The 19,919-nt window shown below is 43.0% G+C and overlaps 1 protein-coding gene across 50 annotated transcripts in view; it reads right to left on the bottom strand.

Moving 5' to 3' along the window:
• The window catches only part of MADD (MAP kinase activating death domain), a 130,848-nt gene that overhangs the window by 94,111 nt on the left and 16,818 nt on the right, over positions 1-19,919 (bottom strand). For 47 of the 50 annotated variants that reach the window (XM_038407680.2, XM_038407650.2, XM_038407640.2 and 44 more), the window contains 6 exons: positions 10,102-10,289; positions 7,086-7,700; positions 5,648-5,951; positions 5,107-5,238; positions 4,178-4,291; positions 3,335-3,415 (listed from right to left, as the gene is read on the bottom strand). In XM_038407680.2, coding sequence (XP_038263608.1) covers positions 3,335-3,415; positions 4,178-4,291; positions 5,107-5,238; positions 5,648-5,951; positions 7,086-7,700; positions 10,102-10,160 — 1,305 coding nt within the window. In that variant the 5' untranslated portion in view covers positions 10,161-10,289. Of the gene's footprint in view, positions 1-3,334; positions 3,416-4,177; positions 4,292-5,106; positions 5,239-5,647; positions 5,952-7,085; positions 7,701-10,101; positions 10,290-16,703; positions 17,171-19,919 lie in introns of all 50 variants that reach the window. The other 3 variants (XM_038407643.2, XM_038407639.2, XM_038407651.2) reach the window with 1 other exon arrangement.

The following is a 19,919-nucleotide window of genomic DNA, read 5'->3' as shown; positions in this document are numbered from 1 at the left end:
CTTTGGCATGCATGCCATAGGTTGCCGACCCCTAGTGTAGATATTCTCATTCAGGCTGGTGCTCAGGGTCTGAGGTGGGAGGATCTTGGATCCCAGGCTCCAGCCCAAGTGGGAACACCTACATTGCTATTTTTAGCCCGGCAGCCCAAGCCCCTTGAGGTCAAGTCAACTGACTAGGGTTCTGAGACTCAGTGCTGAGGGTTTTTCTTTGCAGTGTACACATCCCCTTAAGCAATTGTTATTACATCAGAACATTAGAATGACCATACTGGGTCAGACCAATGGTCCATTCAGCCCAGTATCCTGTCTTCCAATAGTGGCCAGTGCCAGTTGCTTCAAAGGGAATGAACAGAGCAGGGCAAGCATTAAGCAAACCATCCCATCCTCCAGTCCCAGCATCTGATAGTCAGAGACGTAGGGACACCCAGAGCACGGGGTTATATCCCTTACTATCCTGGCTAATAGCCCTTGATGGACCTATCCTCCATGAACTTACCTACTTCTTTTTTTCATCTAGTTTTAGTTTTGACCTTCACAACACCTCCTGGCAACAAGCTCAACAGGTTGACAACTTCATTGTTTGAAGAAGTACTGCCTTTTCTTTGTTTTAAGCCTGTTGCCTATTAATTTCATTGGCTGACACCCTGGTTTTTGTGTGAGGTAAACAACACATTCTTATTCACTTTCTCGACACCATTCATGATTTTATAGACCTTTATCGTATTCCCCACCCCAACCCCCCAATCATCTCTTTTCCAAGCTGAACAGTCCCAGTCTTTTTAATCTCTCTTCATATGGAAGCTGTTCCATAACCCTAATAATTTTTGTTGCCTTTCTCGGAAACTTTTCCATTTCTAATATAACTTTTTTGAGATAGGGTGACCAGAACTGCATACAGAATCCCAAGTGTTGGTGTACCATTTACATAGTGACATGATATTTTCTGTCTTGTATATCCATTCCTTTCCTAATGCTTCCTAACATTGTTAGCTTTTTTGACTGCTGCTGCACACTGGATATTTTCAGAGAACTACCCACAATAACACCAATATCTCTTTCTCGAGTGGTAACCGCTAATTTAGAGCCCATCATTTTGTACATATAGTTGGAATATTTTCCAATGTGCATTTATCAATACTGAATTTCGTCTGCCATTTTGTTGCCCAGTCATCCGGCGTCATGAGATCCCTTTTTAACTCTGCACAGCCTACCTTGGACTTAACTATCTTGAGTAGTTTTTTTATCATCTGCAAACTTTGCCACCTCATCCTTTACCCCTTTTTCCAGATCATTTATGAATACAATGAACAGCGTTGGCCCCAGTACACATCGCTGGGGGACACTATTTACATCCCCATTCTGAAAACTGACCATTTATTCCTAACATTTGCTTCTTGTCTTTTAGCCAGTTACTGATCTGTGAGAGGACCTTCCCTCTTATCCCATAACTGCTTACTTTGCTTAAGAGCCTTCGGTAAGGGACCTTGTCAAAGGCTTTGTGAATGTCCCAGTACACTATATCCACCGGAAAAATCTTTGTCCACGTCTGTTTACCCCCTCAAAGAATTCTAACAGATTGCTGAAGAAGGATTTCCCTTTACAAAAGGCCTATTGACTCTTCCCCAACAAATCATGTTCATCTGCCTCTCTAATGATTCTGTTCTGTACTTCAATCAATTTGCCCGGTACTGAAGTTAGGCTATTTTAAAAAATGGTGTCACATTAGCTATCTTCCAGTCATCTGGTACAGAATCTGATTTAAGTGATAAGTTACATACCACAGTTAGTAGCTCCACAATTTCACATATGGAGTTCCTTCAGAATTCTTGGGTGAATACCATCTGGTCCTGGTGACATACTACTGTTTAATTTATCAATTTGTTCCAAACCACCTATAATGACACCTCAGTCTGGGACAGTTCCTCAGACACATCACCTAAAAAGAATTGCTCAAGTGTAGGAATCTCCCTCACATCCTGTGCAGTGAAAACCGATGCAAAGAATTCATTTAGCTTCTCTGCAATGGGCTTGTCTTCCTTGTGTGCTCCCTTAGCACCTCAGCCGCCCAGTGGCTCCATTGATTGTTTAGCAGGCCTTCCTGCTTTTGATGTACTTAAAAAATGTTTTTGCTGTTAGTTCCTGAATCTTTTGCTCTTCAAATTCATTTGTCCTATTTATACTTTTACACTTAACTTGCCAGAATTTATTCTCCTTTCTATTTTCCTCAGTAGGATTTGACTTCCAATTTTTAAAGGATGCCTTTTTGTCTCTGCTTCTTTTACGCAGTTGTTTAGCCATGGTGACATTTTTTGATTCTCTGACTGTTTTTTAATTTGGGGAATACATTTAATTTGAGCCTTTATTATGGTGTTTTCAAAAAGATTCCATGCAGCTTGCAGACATTTCACTCTTGTGACTGTTCCTTTTCATTTCCATTTAACTATCTTCCTCAGTTTTGTGTAGCTCCCATTTCTGAAGTTAAATGCTATTGTGGTGCGGCTTCTTTTGTATTCTCCCCCCACCCAAAAGATGTTAAATTTAATTATATCATGATCACTGTTACCAAGCGGTTCAGCTATATTTACAGAACAAGACCCTGTGCTCCACTTAGGACTAAATCAAGAATTGCCTCTCCCTATTCAAGTTCCAAGACAAACTGCTCTACAAGCCTGCAGTGTTGTTATTCAGGTGCTCTAACCTGGGGGGAGCAGGGGAGGAGCCTACCAGACACCCTCTGGAAGGGAACTCCGAAGAAATAAGCATCTTAAACAGATAAAATGAGAAATTTCAAGTGCCGTACTTCCCTAAGCAAAGCTGGGGGGGGGGGGGGAGGAGAGGGGAGAAAAAAAAAAAAAAAAGAGATAGCAAATGGAAAAACAACTGAAGAAGATGAAGACCCCTGGGGAGATTTACAGGGAGCTCTGCAAACAAGAGAATAGCCTCAGGCTTTGGTCATTCTGTTTGGGAAGGAACCATATAGCCTATGGGTCTCAAGGAAGTATGTCCTTGCAGCCTTATTACTCAGCTGCCCATGCTGACAGAGTCCACTGCCACACTCAGAGCAGGAGGTCTCCCCAAGCCAGGTGGTTAGCTGACTGAGAGGCAGCTGCCTGAACAAGAGGGATCTTCTAGCACTCTGCTTTCTCTACCCAAAGTCAATCTCAAGTGTCTGGCACCACAGTATCCAAGTGCCAAATGGCCCCTATAGAATGTGCTATGCTAGACCCAGTGATCCGCACAGCTGCCCTCTTATATAGATCAGCACCTGTTGAGTTGAGGCAGTCTAGCTAGTCTGATGTCCACTCCTCAACAGACACCTGGAGTGGCCACTTACCTGTTTCAGGTGTTTTTTAAGCTCTAATGCCTCTGGCTCTGGCAGGACTGGCAAAGATTCTGCGTTCGTGGGAATGATCACCTGGAATTAAACAGAAAAACAATTTTCGATAGTAGCCACCCCCGGAGTGCAGTCCTGTGCTTTATGAGACCTGATAGGGACCAAATAACAAAGGCTGCAGAAGACTTAGATGGGATCAGTACTTCAATTTTCACTCCCTTGGGGTTAGGGAGGAGTTACTTTACGCTTCATAAAAGCAAATTCAAACTTTTCTAAACACAGATTCCCAGTTTATTAGACGATGTTACATGTGTTTCCCTTTAAGCAGCATTGTTGATACCACAATGTAGAGTTGCTTATATGGTCCTCTGAATTATCACACCAAATTCTGCAGGAAGACACTTACCAGATCTAATTTCCTCTCTCCTCCAAAGGCTGTAAAAAAAATAGGGTCCTGACTGCCAAGTAGACAATGTGGTTTTATAACTCCTTTGAGGGTTTATTCTCCCTCTGCAGTTTCTCACAGGGCAGACAGACTGACGACTTTAAATTTGCCCTAACTCCTACATTATTTCTATTATAATGATTTAAGAAAGAAATAAATTCCATTCAAAAGTCATTTTCAGCTCAAATAGTAGGAGGGGTGTGGGAAAAAGGACCTCAAGACAGGGCCTAGAAAACCATGCAGTAAAAGCATTGGGGTAGCAGAAAGCAATGTGACTGCAGTCATGTGTGCACTTGGGCATGTGCACTGCATTTCTCAAAGCCACCATAGGCATTGAGGTTTCCACTTAACTGTCCCCTCTCATCAAAACCAAAGGCTCCTGAGTACAGATCACTTACTTTATTGGTGTCCAGGTCAACAAGCCACACATCATCAGGCATTTTAAAGTCTAGTTTGTAAAGGAAGAAGCTGGCTGGGACCCCAATGATGTAGGGTGTGGGGGCCAAGAGTAACTAGAGGAAAAAGGAAAGAATAAGGGAAAGATCTGTATTGGTAATGCTCACCTAAAAACATAGTCTACAATCCAGTTACAGAAGAGGGGACAACACAGTTATCACAGTTATCACCAGAGTTATCACAGCTGGCATCCATTCCACAGCTCTCATACAGAGTCCAACGGAGGACACAGAGGACAAAACTCAAAAGGTCCTAGAGAAGAAGAAATGTAATTTTCCCAGCAACCATCCAGAATGGACATGCTTTCCTTTAGTGAAGTAACTAGCCTCTTGGGAAAGGAAAATTCTTTAGAAGAAACCTAACAGCTTGCTGCTCTACTCATGGGCCCAGTGGTGAAAAAGTTCACAGAAGAGCCCAAGCCAGACAGGGATCAAGTCACAGACATAGACAAATGCAGTGTCTGAATGTATTTTGTATTGATTGAAGATACTGATTCCACTGCTCTGGGAATAAAGCCATTTTAAAAAAACCTGATTCAATTTCAAGCTGATGGTGTCGCTAAAGCAGCACAGGCAATGAAGAAAAAGTATTTTAAAATCTACACTGAAAAACTATGAAGCGATATAGGAAGTTGTTCCTGACATAAGGAGCTGCAGTGAAGACTGCTCTCACACCTACACTGACCAGATTGCGTGAAGGGATCAAAATAATATCGGATTGCTATAGACTTGTAGTAGATTGAGACCAACCACTTGGAGATGGGGCCTTTTATTCCCCAAAATACCCGGTCACCCCACACTAGACAGAGTTCTTATAGCAGAAGAATACAGGACAGAACTGAAGTTGCTGCTGATCAGATAATGTAACATACCTGTTCTGCAGAAGCCATGCAGGTGGGGAGCAGTGGGATCACTGGGAACATGTACTCCAGTGGATAGATCATAGCCACAAATGCCATCACGGACATGGAGAGAGCATTATAGTCTCGGGATTGCAGCACCACCTATGGCCAAGACAATTCATGTTAGCACGATATCTATCATTGATCCGGCCCAGGGATTCCCACAAAGGAGCTCCAAAATAAACTTCTCCCTCTCCTGGGCTTCCACAGGGCTATGTGAGGCTTTGCTCTGCCTCCATGTGACTTGGCTCCATCTTGACTTAGATGGGATGATCGTGCATCAGCAAAAGTCTTTCCACAAACAAACCTCTGAACACTCTGCACAGAAAGCAAGACCCTCCCAGATTGGAACTTCAGGTGGGGCCTCCCATATGCAAACTATTCCTAGAACTGCAGAGGGACATCAGTCCTACCCACCAACATTGTTAGATTTCTCATTGGCTTTGTACTGGTTAGTAGCCATAGAACGACCAAGCAACCAAAACAAAAACAAACATCTTCTCCCTCTCACCTTGTGCTCCAGAAGGATGCAGGACAGCACCTGCAAACAAGCATCCACTCCCAAAAGTTCCAAGGGCAGATGCAAGGGGAAATCCACCAACGTGAAGCGGGATGGGTCAGGAAGAGCAAATGTCAAAGCTGGTTGCAAATCATGTGGTAAGACTTCCACATCCACTCGCTTCTGGCCTGCAACAGGTACAGGTGAGCGGAGCAGGCGATAAATCCAGGCCTCTATCTCACGCAGGTCATGTAGCAACGCACTGGATTTTTCTTCCACTAGGAGAGCACCTGTGAAAATCCGCCACATGGTATCCCTGTGTGGGGAGAATGATGAGGTTAACACAGTCCCATAGAGACATTCTGCAGCTGCTCCAGCTAAAGCAACTCAGCTAAAGCCAGGGAGCCACAAATTTTCATCTGAAAATCCAACTTGTTTTGTTCTGCCTCTGATGTTGGCACCAAGAATGATTCTGACACCAGAATTTGGCTGGCAAATCCACTGACGATGCATGGGGCAGAATAAAATCCATCTTGCTTTCTTATAGTAGTATGGCACCTGAGGTGATTTAAGGTGTAACATTATTACTAGCAGATCATTGTCCTAACAGCAGGGATATCTTCTCCTTCCCCCTCCCACCAAGTCAGGCCTGGGACCACTAGCAAGGTATTTATAGAATCAGAAATTAGAGATCAGACTATAACCCAGCATATGTATCTGACATCAGGACAGGACTGTTTCCTATTGTATATGTTCTACCTTTTGCAGTAAACACAATAATCCAGGTGCAGTCACACTATGGCTGTAGAAAGAGGTACTATGCCTTCCCTGCTCCATGGTGAAATATTCCTGTGTGTATGCATCCCATATAACTGGGATTTTCAGCTATCATTTCACATTTTAAGATCATGTTTCATTTATCACAACAAACTACCAGTTGGTCTCTCTTAGCTATACTTGATGCTCAGGTTTCTTCCTTCCCATTTAGCATTTATTTCAGATTATTCTCCTCAAATGCATTAGCTACATTTTTCCCCAAGTTGAAATTCTTTGCATTATTTTCTTATGATTCTAATTTCTGTCTCTGTACCTCCATGGTCAAAATTATCAGTCATGTTGTGCATCACCATGGCACTCAGATGATAACGGTATCAGTGTCTAGACAGAGTTATTAGCAGGGTACTGCCTCTGTTTCATGTAGGTACACTACTATTTAAAATAAAATCCAGTTATTGAATTAGACAACTATGAATTTTTACAAAAATTATCACAGATCCCTCCCTCTTGCAAAACCGAATTAGAACAGAAACATCTGAGCACAGACAAACAGTAACCACCTCCACTACTCCTGCAAACACACATATACAGATAATTTAGAACAGAGGCTGAAGCAGAGAACTGCAGCCCTTGGAGAGTAAGAGAAAGGGCCTCTTTCCCCCACCCCACATACCTTTGCACCCCTCGAGGGATCCCCAGCTTCTTGCCCAGCAGCCTCTCACTGCAGCAGTCCACTAGCCTCTTCAGGATGTATAAACACTCACGAAAACTGGAAAAGAAGGGGTAATGACTAATGATGCACAGGGAAGTCAGGGTGCTGTTCCGGGAGCGATGGCTGCCTCTGGCCACACGCTTACTGCGTGGTGACCGGTTGACATCTGGAGTGGACTCTGTGCTTGATATCTTCAGTGAAGAGCCACTCTCTGAACTCTCATTGCCCACCTCCTCTTGGGCAATGGAAGAATCCCCAGCTTTGGGGGGTTTTTGTCCATCCCGAACTCGATGCCCACCAGTGCCTTCTGCTTTCTCCTTGGGCACTCGCTTCTGGAAGGAGCGGTAGAAGTTGACACAGATCCCATAGCGAATGACCCCCGAATCTTTGTCTGTGAGTGTGAAGACAAAGGAGGTGTCATCTCGCAGACTCATGCGTTTTTGCCGTACACTCAGGCATCCCTCCGGCTGACAGAAGAACACCACATCGGGAGGCAAAGGGAAATCTGCATGGTCTTCCAGAGGGTAACGTCGCAGCAGCTCAGGGGTCTGGGCCACACTGTCGCTGCTTGGCTGCCTATAAAGAACACAATCACACAATTACCAAGCTGGCCAATTCCAACATAAACCTTGGCCACCCCACATGCAACCTGCCCAGTCCATATGGAACAGCTTCAACCTCTGCCTCCTCCCCAGTACCTAAAGGGAGCACAGCTTCTCAGTCAGTAGACATACAAGGAGGCCCAGGACCACAGGGGAAGGAAGGCATAGGGGACCAGAATCACAGGAAGGGAAAGGAAGGGTCTATAATGTCAACACTGAGGTACAAGGGGGGGCAGACATCCCCAAGTGTGACAAAAAGAGGAAGAGATCCATAGGTGCGTCACTGCGAAACTTCATCTTCTTGAGAAGGGAAGTTTCCCTGATTTTGAGTTATAAAATGCAATCAACTACATATATCTCTGCGGGACACGTAGCCAGAGAAGACACAGATTTTTTTCTCCTCCAGACTTGGCCCTGCGAGCATAAACTCAGCCAGCTTGGTCCAAATGCAGGGTTTTTTTACCTGAGAAATAGATGGAAAATTCAACAAGAAAAACTGGAATCAATTCCCAACCCGTGGCAACAGGAATTTACCAAACTGTAGGTCTGTAGAACAGGACAATGCACCTTCACCACAGCCATGGCGAATTGCTTCTAAACTAAGTGAGACTCCCCATCACTGACATGCTAACTTACGTCCCATGTGTTCCACCTGCCACAGGTCACCTACAAATCACTGTGACCTATGAGGACGACATACTGCGAGAGAAAGTTTAGGAGCCTCAAATTATCATAATATCCTACCAGGGCATGCTAAGTGGGCCCTGGCAGCAGAAGAGAACTCAGACAGAGATTGGCCCCTGGGGGGAGAAAACCACTCTTCTGAGAGCATGACTAAGGAACTGCTGTGGCAGAAACATAATAAAATCATGCATAATGGAACTCTTTGAATTGATATATAATGTATAAACTTTAATAAAACTGCAATGGAAGTGTACTAGACCCACAAATTGAAGGGTCTATAGAAAGCAAAGAGGGAACAACATTTCAAATTCTCCTAGCAATAAAGGGAAACAGTGAGAAAGCAAACACTGCTAGTTTTCTTTTAAAGATAAAAAGTACATTACAAGCACTTTGTTCATGTACAAGGTCAACCAAACAAATGATCCTAGCGTACACAGAAAAAAGAACTTTTGTTCCCTTATTAGATAAAGCACAGTACAATATTTTTGCTTTTGATAATCTTAAAGGACATAGGTGAAATCCTGGCTCCACTAAAGCGAATGGCAAAATTCCCATTGACTTCAGTGGAGTCAGGATTTCATCCTGTAAATTTAAAAAGTTAAGTTTTAGTAAACAGAGATGTATTTTTCTGTGTTTAAAATTTTAAAGTGGAATTTACACTTTATAGTCTTCAAATTGCAAAAACTGGTTAACGTACAAATGTTTACTAGAGTAATTCCCATACTGTTATCCCACGGACCATTGGTGGCCCATAGAGAGATCTCTGGTCAGAGAGTGCTGTTTCTTCCTTGTTTCCAGTTAATAAAGTGTATTAAAAGACATTAACATATATTAAATGTTTTCTCCTCCTCTCTCAACAAACAGTCAGACACCTATATCTGGCGAGGACCGATTTCTTACAGAGAAGTCAAGAAATAAAATTAAGTACAGTTGACAAATTACTCTGGCCACAGACTTCTTTCTAAAATAAGTCCAGCTGGCCTTGTAAGCCAATAAAACTCATCATCTACCAATAACAAATAAGTTATTTCCCTGTTTAGTCAACATAAACTTTTTGTTTTGTCTCATGAAAAGGAAAGAGATGGTGGGGCATGCTATAACACTTAAGTCACTCGCATTTGGAAATGGAAGTTTAATCCACTTAAGAACACATCCATGAATGAAGTATTGTAAAAAGATGCAGGAAATAGCATCAGAAACAAATGCTACTTGTGTATCTGACAAATACTGTAAGAATCAATTCTGTATTTGATAAGCACTCAGTATTAATTGACTACTGAATGAGTATGTTAACCCTTGTATTTATTGGTAGTTAATAAAAACATTTTAAAAAAGTCATTCTTAATTTTCATATAAGGATAGAAAGAGCAGTCCAAGAACTTACATAAATGAGTATTAGTGAAAGGACTAACATTAGAATTGCAGCACCAGCTGATTTTTTTTAATGGATAATTAATTTCTGGGGTTTCAGGATAATAAAACTTTTTCAAGGGAAAGCCAGACATCTAGCCTATATTAATAATTTTCTCATAGGATACATTTCAAAATTGCACCTTCTATTCATTTTAGTATTCTATATATATTCTGAACAGTATTTACTTGGCACGTGATGAGAGAACAGCTAGGGGGTGCCAGGTCTACTGTTCCCTCCCACTGCTGGCAAAACCATAGCTGGGAGGCTATTAGGTTACCTGGCCCCAACGATCACAAGGTAGTCAAGTAACTGGGGGGAGATCTTCTTCTGCACCATTGTCCCGTCCCCTTCACTAGGTCATCTCAGTGAATCTCTTGAACATTGAGCCAGCAGCCAGTCATCCAGTCAGCCGCTGCAGCTGCCTCAGGAAAGAGAAGCCACATGGAAAAGTCTGACAAGTTCAACCTGAAACCAGGAGAGAAGATAGGGTCATGTGCACCAGCAATAGAGTTTTGTGTGAAGGCCTGAGGCATGATCTTAGGGGGTAGTGCTTAGAGAGAAAGTTGGAGGGTGGATCATGGATGGACAACAGAACTTTGTGCTCACCCTGGGGACAGTCACATTCCCTTGGAAAGCTAAGCATCCCAATCCTCCTCAAGGGCTGGATTCCTGTTCCCACTGAAAGCAATGGGACTTTTTTCATGGATCCAGCCTCTCACATGCTGCTGTTTCATAGCAACAGAAACAGGAACAGCTGACACACTTATACATAACTCTGGTCCCTTGCCACCCTTTCCCCATAGATCCCACTTTTATGTTAGTCTTGACCACTCACAGATCCTGTTCCATCCGCATGAAGCCATGTCATTCATATTTGTTTCTCCTGTGTCCTTTCTGAATTACCCAGACTGATATGCACCGTCCAACCAGTACTTTAGGCTCCTAACCGGAACAATCCCTCACTTAGCAGAAAGATCTAAAGTGAATTTCAGGGTTGCACACTAAAGACTGTGCTAGGGACAAACACCCAGCAGGACCCATCCTCTCATCACAGCAACAGGATTCAGAACCACCCAATGGATTTTATTTACGGCCACAATGTAATTTTGAGCATGAACTCCTGAGAGAAACAGCAAGAAACAACAGCTAAAGGTAATGTTTATGCTGGGAGTTGGGTGAAACATTGGTGAAGCTGGTGGGCATAACAGCCACCCTTCATTCAGGATAAATGTAAAAAGCAGTTATGTTCCTTTAAGGAACAGATAGCGGAAACCAATAGGAGCCGCTACTCAAAACTCAGGCTGCATACAAGGCTGGAGCTAGAGTTGAACCATACTCTCTGATGTTTTTTTCCTGGGGTCTGAATGTAAAAGCAGGGAGCTGTTATTGTTTGAGGGAGTTTTGTGTATGTGTGGAGAGAAGCAGCAGAAAAACCCCAAAAGCTCACAGACAAGGCATCAAGGAAGCCCCAGACAAAACCAGAGAAGCACTGTGGCATGTCACCCTGGGAAAAGCCTGAGAGAGAGAGAGAAAGTTTGCTTTTGGTAGTGTGCTCGCTGAAAAAAAGAAACTGCCTCCTGTTTTATTCCTATTGTGTTCAGGGAAACAGGACATTTTTGTCCATTCTTTATAAATAAACAGAAGTGCATCAAAGAAATATCAGATTCCTAGTGGAAGCAGCCCATGAAACCCTGAATTTTGACTAACTGTTCAGGTCAAAATGGGTAACAATAGGAAAAATTCTCTTAGGTCTCATCCTCTTAGGTTTCATCTTCCCAATGCTACATGTAGGCCAGGGCAGGACTGTTCCCTACAGTATCTTCTCCTTGGGTCACAAAAGTGCAGACAGACCGACCTATCCCTGAGAATGTCTATCATTCCAGACCAAGACCAGAGCCAAATCCGCCCATTGAAGGAGATTTGAAGCCTGCTAAATATGGCAGCAGGCTTTTTTTCTGGAACTGGTAAAATGGGACCAACAACTCTGTAGTAAGCTCTGTTCTTTGCAGATGTAAATTATCTTGTCCAATGTGTATTGGGTACAATCTTTAATGATTAAAAAACCCATAACTCAAAAAGAGTCCCAAGCAATGGGGTTCCCACCACTTCCTCTGTAAGCCTATCTTAATGCATCTTGCAGTAAAAAAGTGTTTCCTGGTGTTCAAACTATATTCTCTTTTGCTTTATTCTATCCCATTACTCTTATTTATCTCCCCCACTCACCCTCTCTCACACACATACAATTCAAGCCTCTTCCTCCACTAATTTTATCATTCAGTCAAAGAAAAAGTTTGTCTGGCAGGCCTTGTTATTTATAAATTATCACTGCTATTTGTCACCAATCCCAGAGCACCTGGGATTCTATGGCCATAAAATTCACCTAGTGTTGTAGAACTGTTCTCCAAAATCTGAGCTTTCATATATAAAATATATTCCTAAACCACACAGTTTCAATGAAAACCTCAAAAAAGTGAGTAAAGTGTAAATAATACAATGTTGTCTGGCTCAGTTTGCAGACAGCCTGAAACCAATGCTCTGAAAGGTGTGAACTTCCCTATTTGAATTGTCAGCTCAAACCTAAACAATCTGCAGCATTATGAAAACTGAAAATATAGATACATAAAAAAATTAATTACCGTATATACTCGTTCATAAGCCGAATTTTTTTTTAGTAAAAAGGAAAGCATCAGAGAAGGGGGTCGGATTATGAACGGGTATAGCAAGGGAGAGGTGGGACACAGCCCTCCCCCCCAACAGAGGGGGCAAGGAGAGGCAGCAGAGCCAGAAGGGAAGAGGCGGGGCCAGAGTCTCTCTGCTTCTGGCCACACTGCTCTCCCCCCAGCCTCCGAAGCAGCTGCCCAGCCCCGCCCGCCGGAACAGGCTGCGGCCATGCCGCCTGAAGCACACTGCGGCCATGCCACCCAGCCTGCCGGAGCAGCTCCAGCCAGGCCAGAGACATCCTCCCCTGGCCCACCCCCAGCGATGAGGAGAGTGTGGGGGTCCCGGACTAGGAGTGGGGTCGTGTGGGGGATGGTCACTCCCCTAACCCCCAATTTCTCCGCCCCTCCCCAAAATTTCCCCACCAGTTGCTATCCCGGCCACTGTTCCCTCTAAGCTGTGCGCATGCACACAGATCCTAAACCCCACGCACACGGTGACACACTGTGCGCACAAAAATTTGCACAGAAGAAATTTTTTGTGCACACGGCCTGTCAAAAATTAGAGGGAAGATTGGTCCTGGCCCGTCAGGGTAAGCAGCTGGCGGGCCGGGACACTTTGTTTACTTAAGCTTATCTCCGTGCCTGCAGACGCTTGAGGTAAACAAAAGCATCTCGGCCCATCAGCGGCTTATCCTTATGGCTCGGGAGCCAAAGTTTGCCAACCCCTGAATTATAGGGTCGGCTTATGAATGGGTCATAAAAATTTTCCATTTTTACTTATCCATCTTGGGGTGGTCGGCTTATAAATGAACCAGCTTATGATCGATTATATATGGTAAGTTTAATAGTGCCATGATGGCAGAGAATACATCAACCTTGGGAAATGTGACACAGGCAGATTTAGCTTTAAGTACTGTGTAGAAATTTTGTGACTGCTTCAGGGTTTCTCATATTTGGTTGATTGTTCACACTCTCAATGGTCACCATAACCAGATGGAAGAGATGCAGGGTTCTCCTTGGTAAATTGGAGAAAAGCACTCTCTTTTTTGGCTGTCTCCCATTCCTTACAATTTGTCATTTCTTCAGAGATGTATAGAGTACTGCTATTCATATCTAGGAAGATGACAGCATTTAGGAGCCTGGGGACAAAGCCGTTTGGAGGGGAAAGATTTCTCTGGTGTGTCTCTCCTTCTGTTCAAGGTTGAAGTCTGAGAGGTCATTCTTCTCTGTAGATGAGGATAAGGAGAATGCTTAACTACTAAGTTCTCTTTTAAAATAGAAGCTTGGTGCTTTTTGTTGGAGACAGAATGAAGCCTACTGGAGAGGTTTTGCTGTTCTTCCTCCAAGCCCCAGATCTGGCCGACTTGTTCCGACCTAAAGACACTGAGACTTGGGGAAGTCAACAGATCCTGACCTGAATCTTCTCCTTTTTCCTCTCCTTTTCAGGCCTCTTGGACCTGAACTAGGAGTTCTTGGCTCCAAGAAAGCAGCAAGTCTGACGCTGAGGGACTGCTCTGTCCCGCATGCTTAACACTGGCATACTTTTTCTGAGGACGGTCTTTGGATACAGGAAATAAGACACTCTCCAAGACCTTCCCCCATTGCAGTCTCCCAGAGCTCAGGTTCCAGCACGAGCCCAAACATCTACACAGCAATTTTTAGCCCCGCAGCCCAAGCCCTGTGAGTCAGAGTCAACTGACACAGGCCAGCTGCAGCCATGCCACAGGTCTTCTATTCCAGTGTAGACATTCACCTAGATTATAGCATAGCTCCTGGCAGAAAGATCTGCACCATATTCTGGAGTTTTAGGTTCTTCTGAAAAATAAGAAGCTATCTATGCACCTAATTACAACAAAAAATATACTCATTCACACGAAGTGGGTATGTGAGGTAGGGGGAGGGAATCAAAGAGTATTTTTCTCCTGTTCCGAGATATCCAACATAGAATATTACACTGGGTTCTCCTAAAAGTTCCAGTGGTTTATCCCTATCCATCATCTGCACACATACCCCTCCCTGACTGTTTCAGTCAGGAAGAATGGTATGCATTTATTATTTATTTTGATTTATAATACACAATAGGAAAATTTATCTGTGTTTATCTAAAAAAAAAAAAAGTTTTCTTCTAGTAAATAAGGTCCACAGATCCATTACCATGGATACTTCAGTCTGCTTACAGTTCGGGAGCAGAACCAGACCTGCCAGTTACTGACAGCAGGGGAATGCCCCAATGCCTGAAGTCCTCTCCAGTTGAGATAACTTCTAGATCCAGGATAATTCAATTCCACTTTCCTAAATTACACATTGTTCTAAGTACATTTTGAGAGAAAAGCACAACAATTTATGCTAAGGCAGAGCATGGGAAATTCCTCTTAACGAAACAAACTCAGGTCTTTGGATGTCAATTACTATTTCTATTCTGAATGTTCCATTTATCTCCAGGGTGGGCCAGATCTGTGACTCTTATCATTCAAAGAAAGAAAAATTTCTGTTAAGCACAGGTAAATATTTCTATTCCTCACTGTGCTAAAGTCCACAAATCTGTTATAAATGGGTTTTCAAAGAAGTGTGGCTCAAGGGTGAGAAAAAGGATCATAAAATGAAGTATATTATATATTCTCTATCTTCTCCTTGGTACTAAGACATTGACAAAACTTGTGTCAATAATGGCATCATCTACAAGACTGGAATTCCAATACATAGGATTTGGTGAATTTATATCTAGGAGGATATATAGTCATCTAGTAAATCTCAATACAGGAGACATGTCTTCTCTGTCTTGAGATTGTCAGTGGTTGTAAAAAATATTTTTTGAATTTACTCTCTACACTGGCTTCCCATAAAATTTCAAATTAAGTTCAAAGTTTTAGTCCTTATCTTCAAAGTGCTCCATGGTCTGAGCCCAGGTTATTTAAGAGACCATCTAAAGATCCAGGACAAAAAGGCCATGGTTGACCACTACACTTCTCTGGCACAATGGAACTCTCAACAATAAAAAGTAAAGCTTATCCGTTCAGGAGATTGAATTTTCTCCAGAGATAGTCCAAGTCTGGGAAATGCATATCCTGAGGAACAAAGGAGCATCACAATACTCACCACTTTCTGCTCTAAGTGCAAGGCAGATTTCTTTGACCTGCCTTCTCTAACATAAATAGATAGCATCAGGTACATATAGGGGGAAACCATCCCACTGCACAACCTCTCTCTGAGAGGAGAGGATGAGCACATAAAAAACGTGACAGACATGTAGTCACATTGAATATTGTGCTAATGGAAGGCACACTGACACTACGATAATGGGCATGGTATAAAAACCTATATAGAACAGAATGGACTTGGGAATGAACGCTATGACTGTTAGGGATAGTTGTCCGAATCAAAAGTATAATACTGGGTGTCACCAGAGAAAGCTCCCAATTTATAAAATCTGTCTGATTAGAGATAGTAGCTATTTGGATGTCTGCTTTCATGGATAGGCAGTATAATGACACCTCCTACAAGGGTTCTATCTGGCTAGCACTGTAAGGACAAAAATGAGGTTCCAAAGTCATGTTCTATGACATTTGCCGGGGCTGGAATAAGGGCCATTGCCCTAAGAAAGCATTCGATGTGGGATTTGTACAAAACTTCCTTTTCTTGGACATGGTATAAATATTATACTACAGAGACTTGTCCTTTTTTTGTTTGGACACTCTTATACACCCACATTGAGGCCCTGCTGGAGGAACTCAGGGCTATGTTTCACTTGTTTTAACATGGTAGTTAAACTATGGACTTTCACCAGCCAGTACAATAAATTCTATTTGTGAACTGCTTTTAAGGTCCATGAGAATGATAATCACTTCATCCAAGTATCCATTTTGAATCTGTCTGGTCCAGGATAGAGGAGTGGTTTTGCAATAGCCCAATACCTCCTCTGTGAGGTAGAGACCTTGGAAAGTCCAATATTAAGTTAAATCAGCCTTGAGACCCATAGCCAAAATGACAAACAGAAGTACTCCTGCCCTTTCATTCCTATCTTTTGCATCACTGCAGGGAGCTGTGAAAAAGGTGGGAAGGATTTGGCAGAGACAATGCTTGACTTTGCAAGAAGTTATTCACCACCTCACTTCCAAGGTCCTGACATAGAGAGAGGCCGCAGTGCACTTTACTGTTGTTTCCAGATGCAAAAAAAAAAAAAAAAAAACACAACAATCGCCAGCCCATCAAGTTGACTTACAATGTGTGAGGATACTTCTGGGTGCAGTTTCCATTCTGATTAATTCAACCTCTGCAGTGTCAGTCGTGGTGTTCATCTCCTCATAGATGGGTGGAACAAAGTATGCTGCCCAAGACAGGAAAAGTTGATTTTCTCTCCAGGTAGGGCTCATGTTCCTCCTAATTTATGTATTAAAACCCCTGAGACACATTGATAGTCACAACCAGAATAAATCCGTTATCCATGGAAAAAAATGTCCTCTGAGACCTTGGGGAATCGTTGTCTTTCGGATGGTGGATGCTGCTCTGGTCTTCTCTATCTGGCATCCAGCAGCACTACTTCCCCGACTCCCCACTCCCCTACCTCCTGCTGCCACAGGATCCTCTCTCTGCTCTAGAGCCATACATGAAGGCAGGGCTCAGTGGCAAGGCAGGTCTGTATCCTCTGCTCCGAGGTTCTTGCACAGAGCTCTATCCATGTGCCCAGTCCTGAAAAAAAAACCACAGGATCAGAAGCGCTTCTTTGTTATTACAACAGCTCCTCCGGCAGACATCAAAATCCTGTGACTCACGATCAACCCACAAGAACATAAGAACAGCCATGCTGGGTAGATCAATGGTCCATCTAGACCAGTATTCAGTCTTCCAACAGTGGCCAATGCCAGGTGCTTCAAAGGGAATGAATAGAAAAGAGTAATTATCAAGTGATCCATCCCATGTTGTCCAGTCCCAGCTTCTGGCACCCAGAGACCTAGGGAAACCCAGAGCATTGGATTGCATCCGTCACCATCTTCGCTAATAGCCATTCATGGACCTATCCTCCATGAACTTATCTAGTTATACTTTTGGCCTTCACAAAATGCCTTGGCAACAAGTTCCACAGGTTGATTGTGTGTTGTGTGTAGAAATACTTTCTTTTGTTTGTTATAAACCTGCTGCCTATTAATTTCACTGGGTGACACGCTGGTTCTTGTGTTACATGGAAGGGTAAATAACACTTTCTTATTCACTTTCTCCTGTTCATGATTTTATAGACCTCTATCATATCCCCCAACCCCAAATTGTCTCTTTTCCAAGCTGAACAGTCCCAGTCTTTTTAATCTCTCCTCATATGGAAACTGTTCCATACCCTCAATCATTTTTGTTGCCCTTCTCTGTACCTTTTCCAATTCTAATACATCATCTTTTGAGATGAGGTGACCAGAACATGCAGTTTTCAAGGTCTGGGAATGCTATGGATTTACATACCGACATGATGATATTTACTGTCTTATTGCCCATCCCTTTCCTAATGGTTCCTAACATTCTGTTCGATTTTTGGTGACTGCTGCATGTTGAGCAGATGTTTTCAGAGAACTATCCACAATGATGCAAAGATCTCTCTCTTTAGCAAAAGCAGCTAATTTAGATCCCATCATTTTGTATATAGTGTTGGGATTAAGTTTTCCAACGTGCACTTTGAATTTCATTTTCCATTTTGTTGCCCAGTCACTCATCTTTGAGAGATCCCTTTGTAACTCTTCATAGTCTGGCTTGGACTTAACTATCTTGAGTGATTTTGTATTGTCTGCAAACTTTGCCACCTCACAGTTTATTTTTTTTTCCAATTCACTAGAGTTGGCAACACTGTCCCCTTGGCTACTTCGAGGGACTTCCCTTCTCCATCTCCACCCACAGGCTGGAGGAATTGCCATTGTATCCCCTCCAGATCCAACCCCATCACTGCCCTCCGCAACGCCCATCACCCTCCTTCCTGCAATCGAAAATCCCCTAGACCTCATTCCCTAGCAAACCTTTAATCCTGTTTTCCCCTCTTTCTTTCTATCAGCCTTTCAGTGTCTCTGCTGCTCCTCCTCCACAGTTTCTCTGTCCTGGCTAGCTCCTTGAATCATAGAGTGGCAGCCATTTTACCTATGGGCATGGCTTCAATTTAACTGAAAACAGTGAGATAGTGGCCAACTTTACATGTGGAAGTGAGACTGTCCTTAATAGATAGACCACAGGGAAATGGTGGCAATCTTGCTGGCTTCAGCCCGACAGTAATAGTGGCCAGTGACCACTTTAAATAAGAATATTCATGAGTTTGCAGCCTTTCATCATGTTTTCATAAAACAGGTGAAAACCATCCCAAAAATCACAAGAGTTGGCGATATTGTAAACATCTTGGCCACAGACAACTGAGCCAGCAATCTCTTTGATCAGGGTGAATCCCCCTGCACCCTGATCACTGTTGTATGTGTCATTTTGTGTGTTTGTATGTTTTCTTATTTGTATATTATGAACTGATCCCACAGCTGGGATATAGGCCATATCACTTCAATAAGAATTTGATCAAGCAGGGCCTGCAGCTTTGATCCCTAATTTTCAACTGAACTAAGGTTCCTTGTCTCTCATGTTTCACCCCTTGAACATCCTGAGACAGGTATCTCCCATGCTACAGTCAACAGGAGCAAGTATGTTAGCTAGTTGCACGTGTGTGGTAGTGATCCCTACATAATTCAAAGGGGGAGGAAGAAGGTATGAGAGATGTAACATTCATTCAGTGTGGAGTAGCTTTGCCCAATGAATGTGTTTGTAATTTTAGTATCATTTCATCAAAGTTCTGTTTTCTCTTTCCAGCAACTCCCATCTGAGGATGTAGTTTTAAAGCAGGTCAGTACATTTCGTGCAGTTATTGGTCTGACTGACGTGGCATTTGTTTGCAATGATCTCTAACAGAAGCAGAAGACAAACTACCATTTCTCATGTGAGAGTTTTCAATTCTGGCTACATACAACATTTGTACTAACATTTACTAGTCTGTCTAATAGAAGTTTTGTATTTTAAAAATGCCCAATAAGATAGGGTCCCAAATCCATTTGGGGCATCTGGTACTACTGCAATATTAACAAATAAGTACATGGAACTGATAGTTCCGTTTTATGTCACTGTTCTGCAGCTGAGCTGAGAACAACCCAATATAAGCCTTGGGTGCTCTAGGGTCAGTTTGGGAAGCCAGCAGAATGTAAGATAGTCACTGAAGGCAGAGTTGGAAGGATTTGCTGCACCAGTTTAACTGCTTCAACTTGGTGTTGCCCTCCACCCTTTCAGGGCAACAATGCAGGAAAAGGATATGTACTCCTAACAAAGATACCAGTACCGGGGTGCAGGTCTGTATGTGGACAGGATACACTGTAGAAGCACTGCAGGCATGCCTGACGTAGACAGTGGCAACACATTTGTCTAGTGCAGCTGGACC

The sequence above is a fragment of the Dermochelys coriacea genome, chromosome 6 (genome assembly GCF_009764565.3).
Source record: "Dermochelys coriacea isolate rDerCor1 chromosome 6, rDerCor1.pri.v4, whole genome shotgun sequence".
Taxonomy (NCBI): Eukaryota; Metazoa; Chordata; order Testudines; family Dermochelyidae; genus Dermochelys; species Dermochelys coriacea.
Note: the sequence above shows the minus strand (reverse complement) of the source record. Positions and strands in the feature narration are given on the sequence as shown.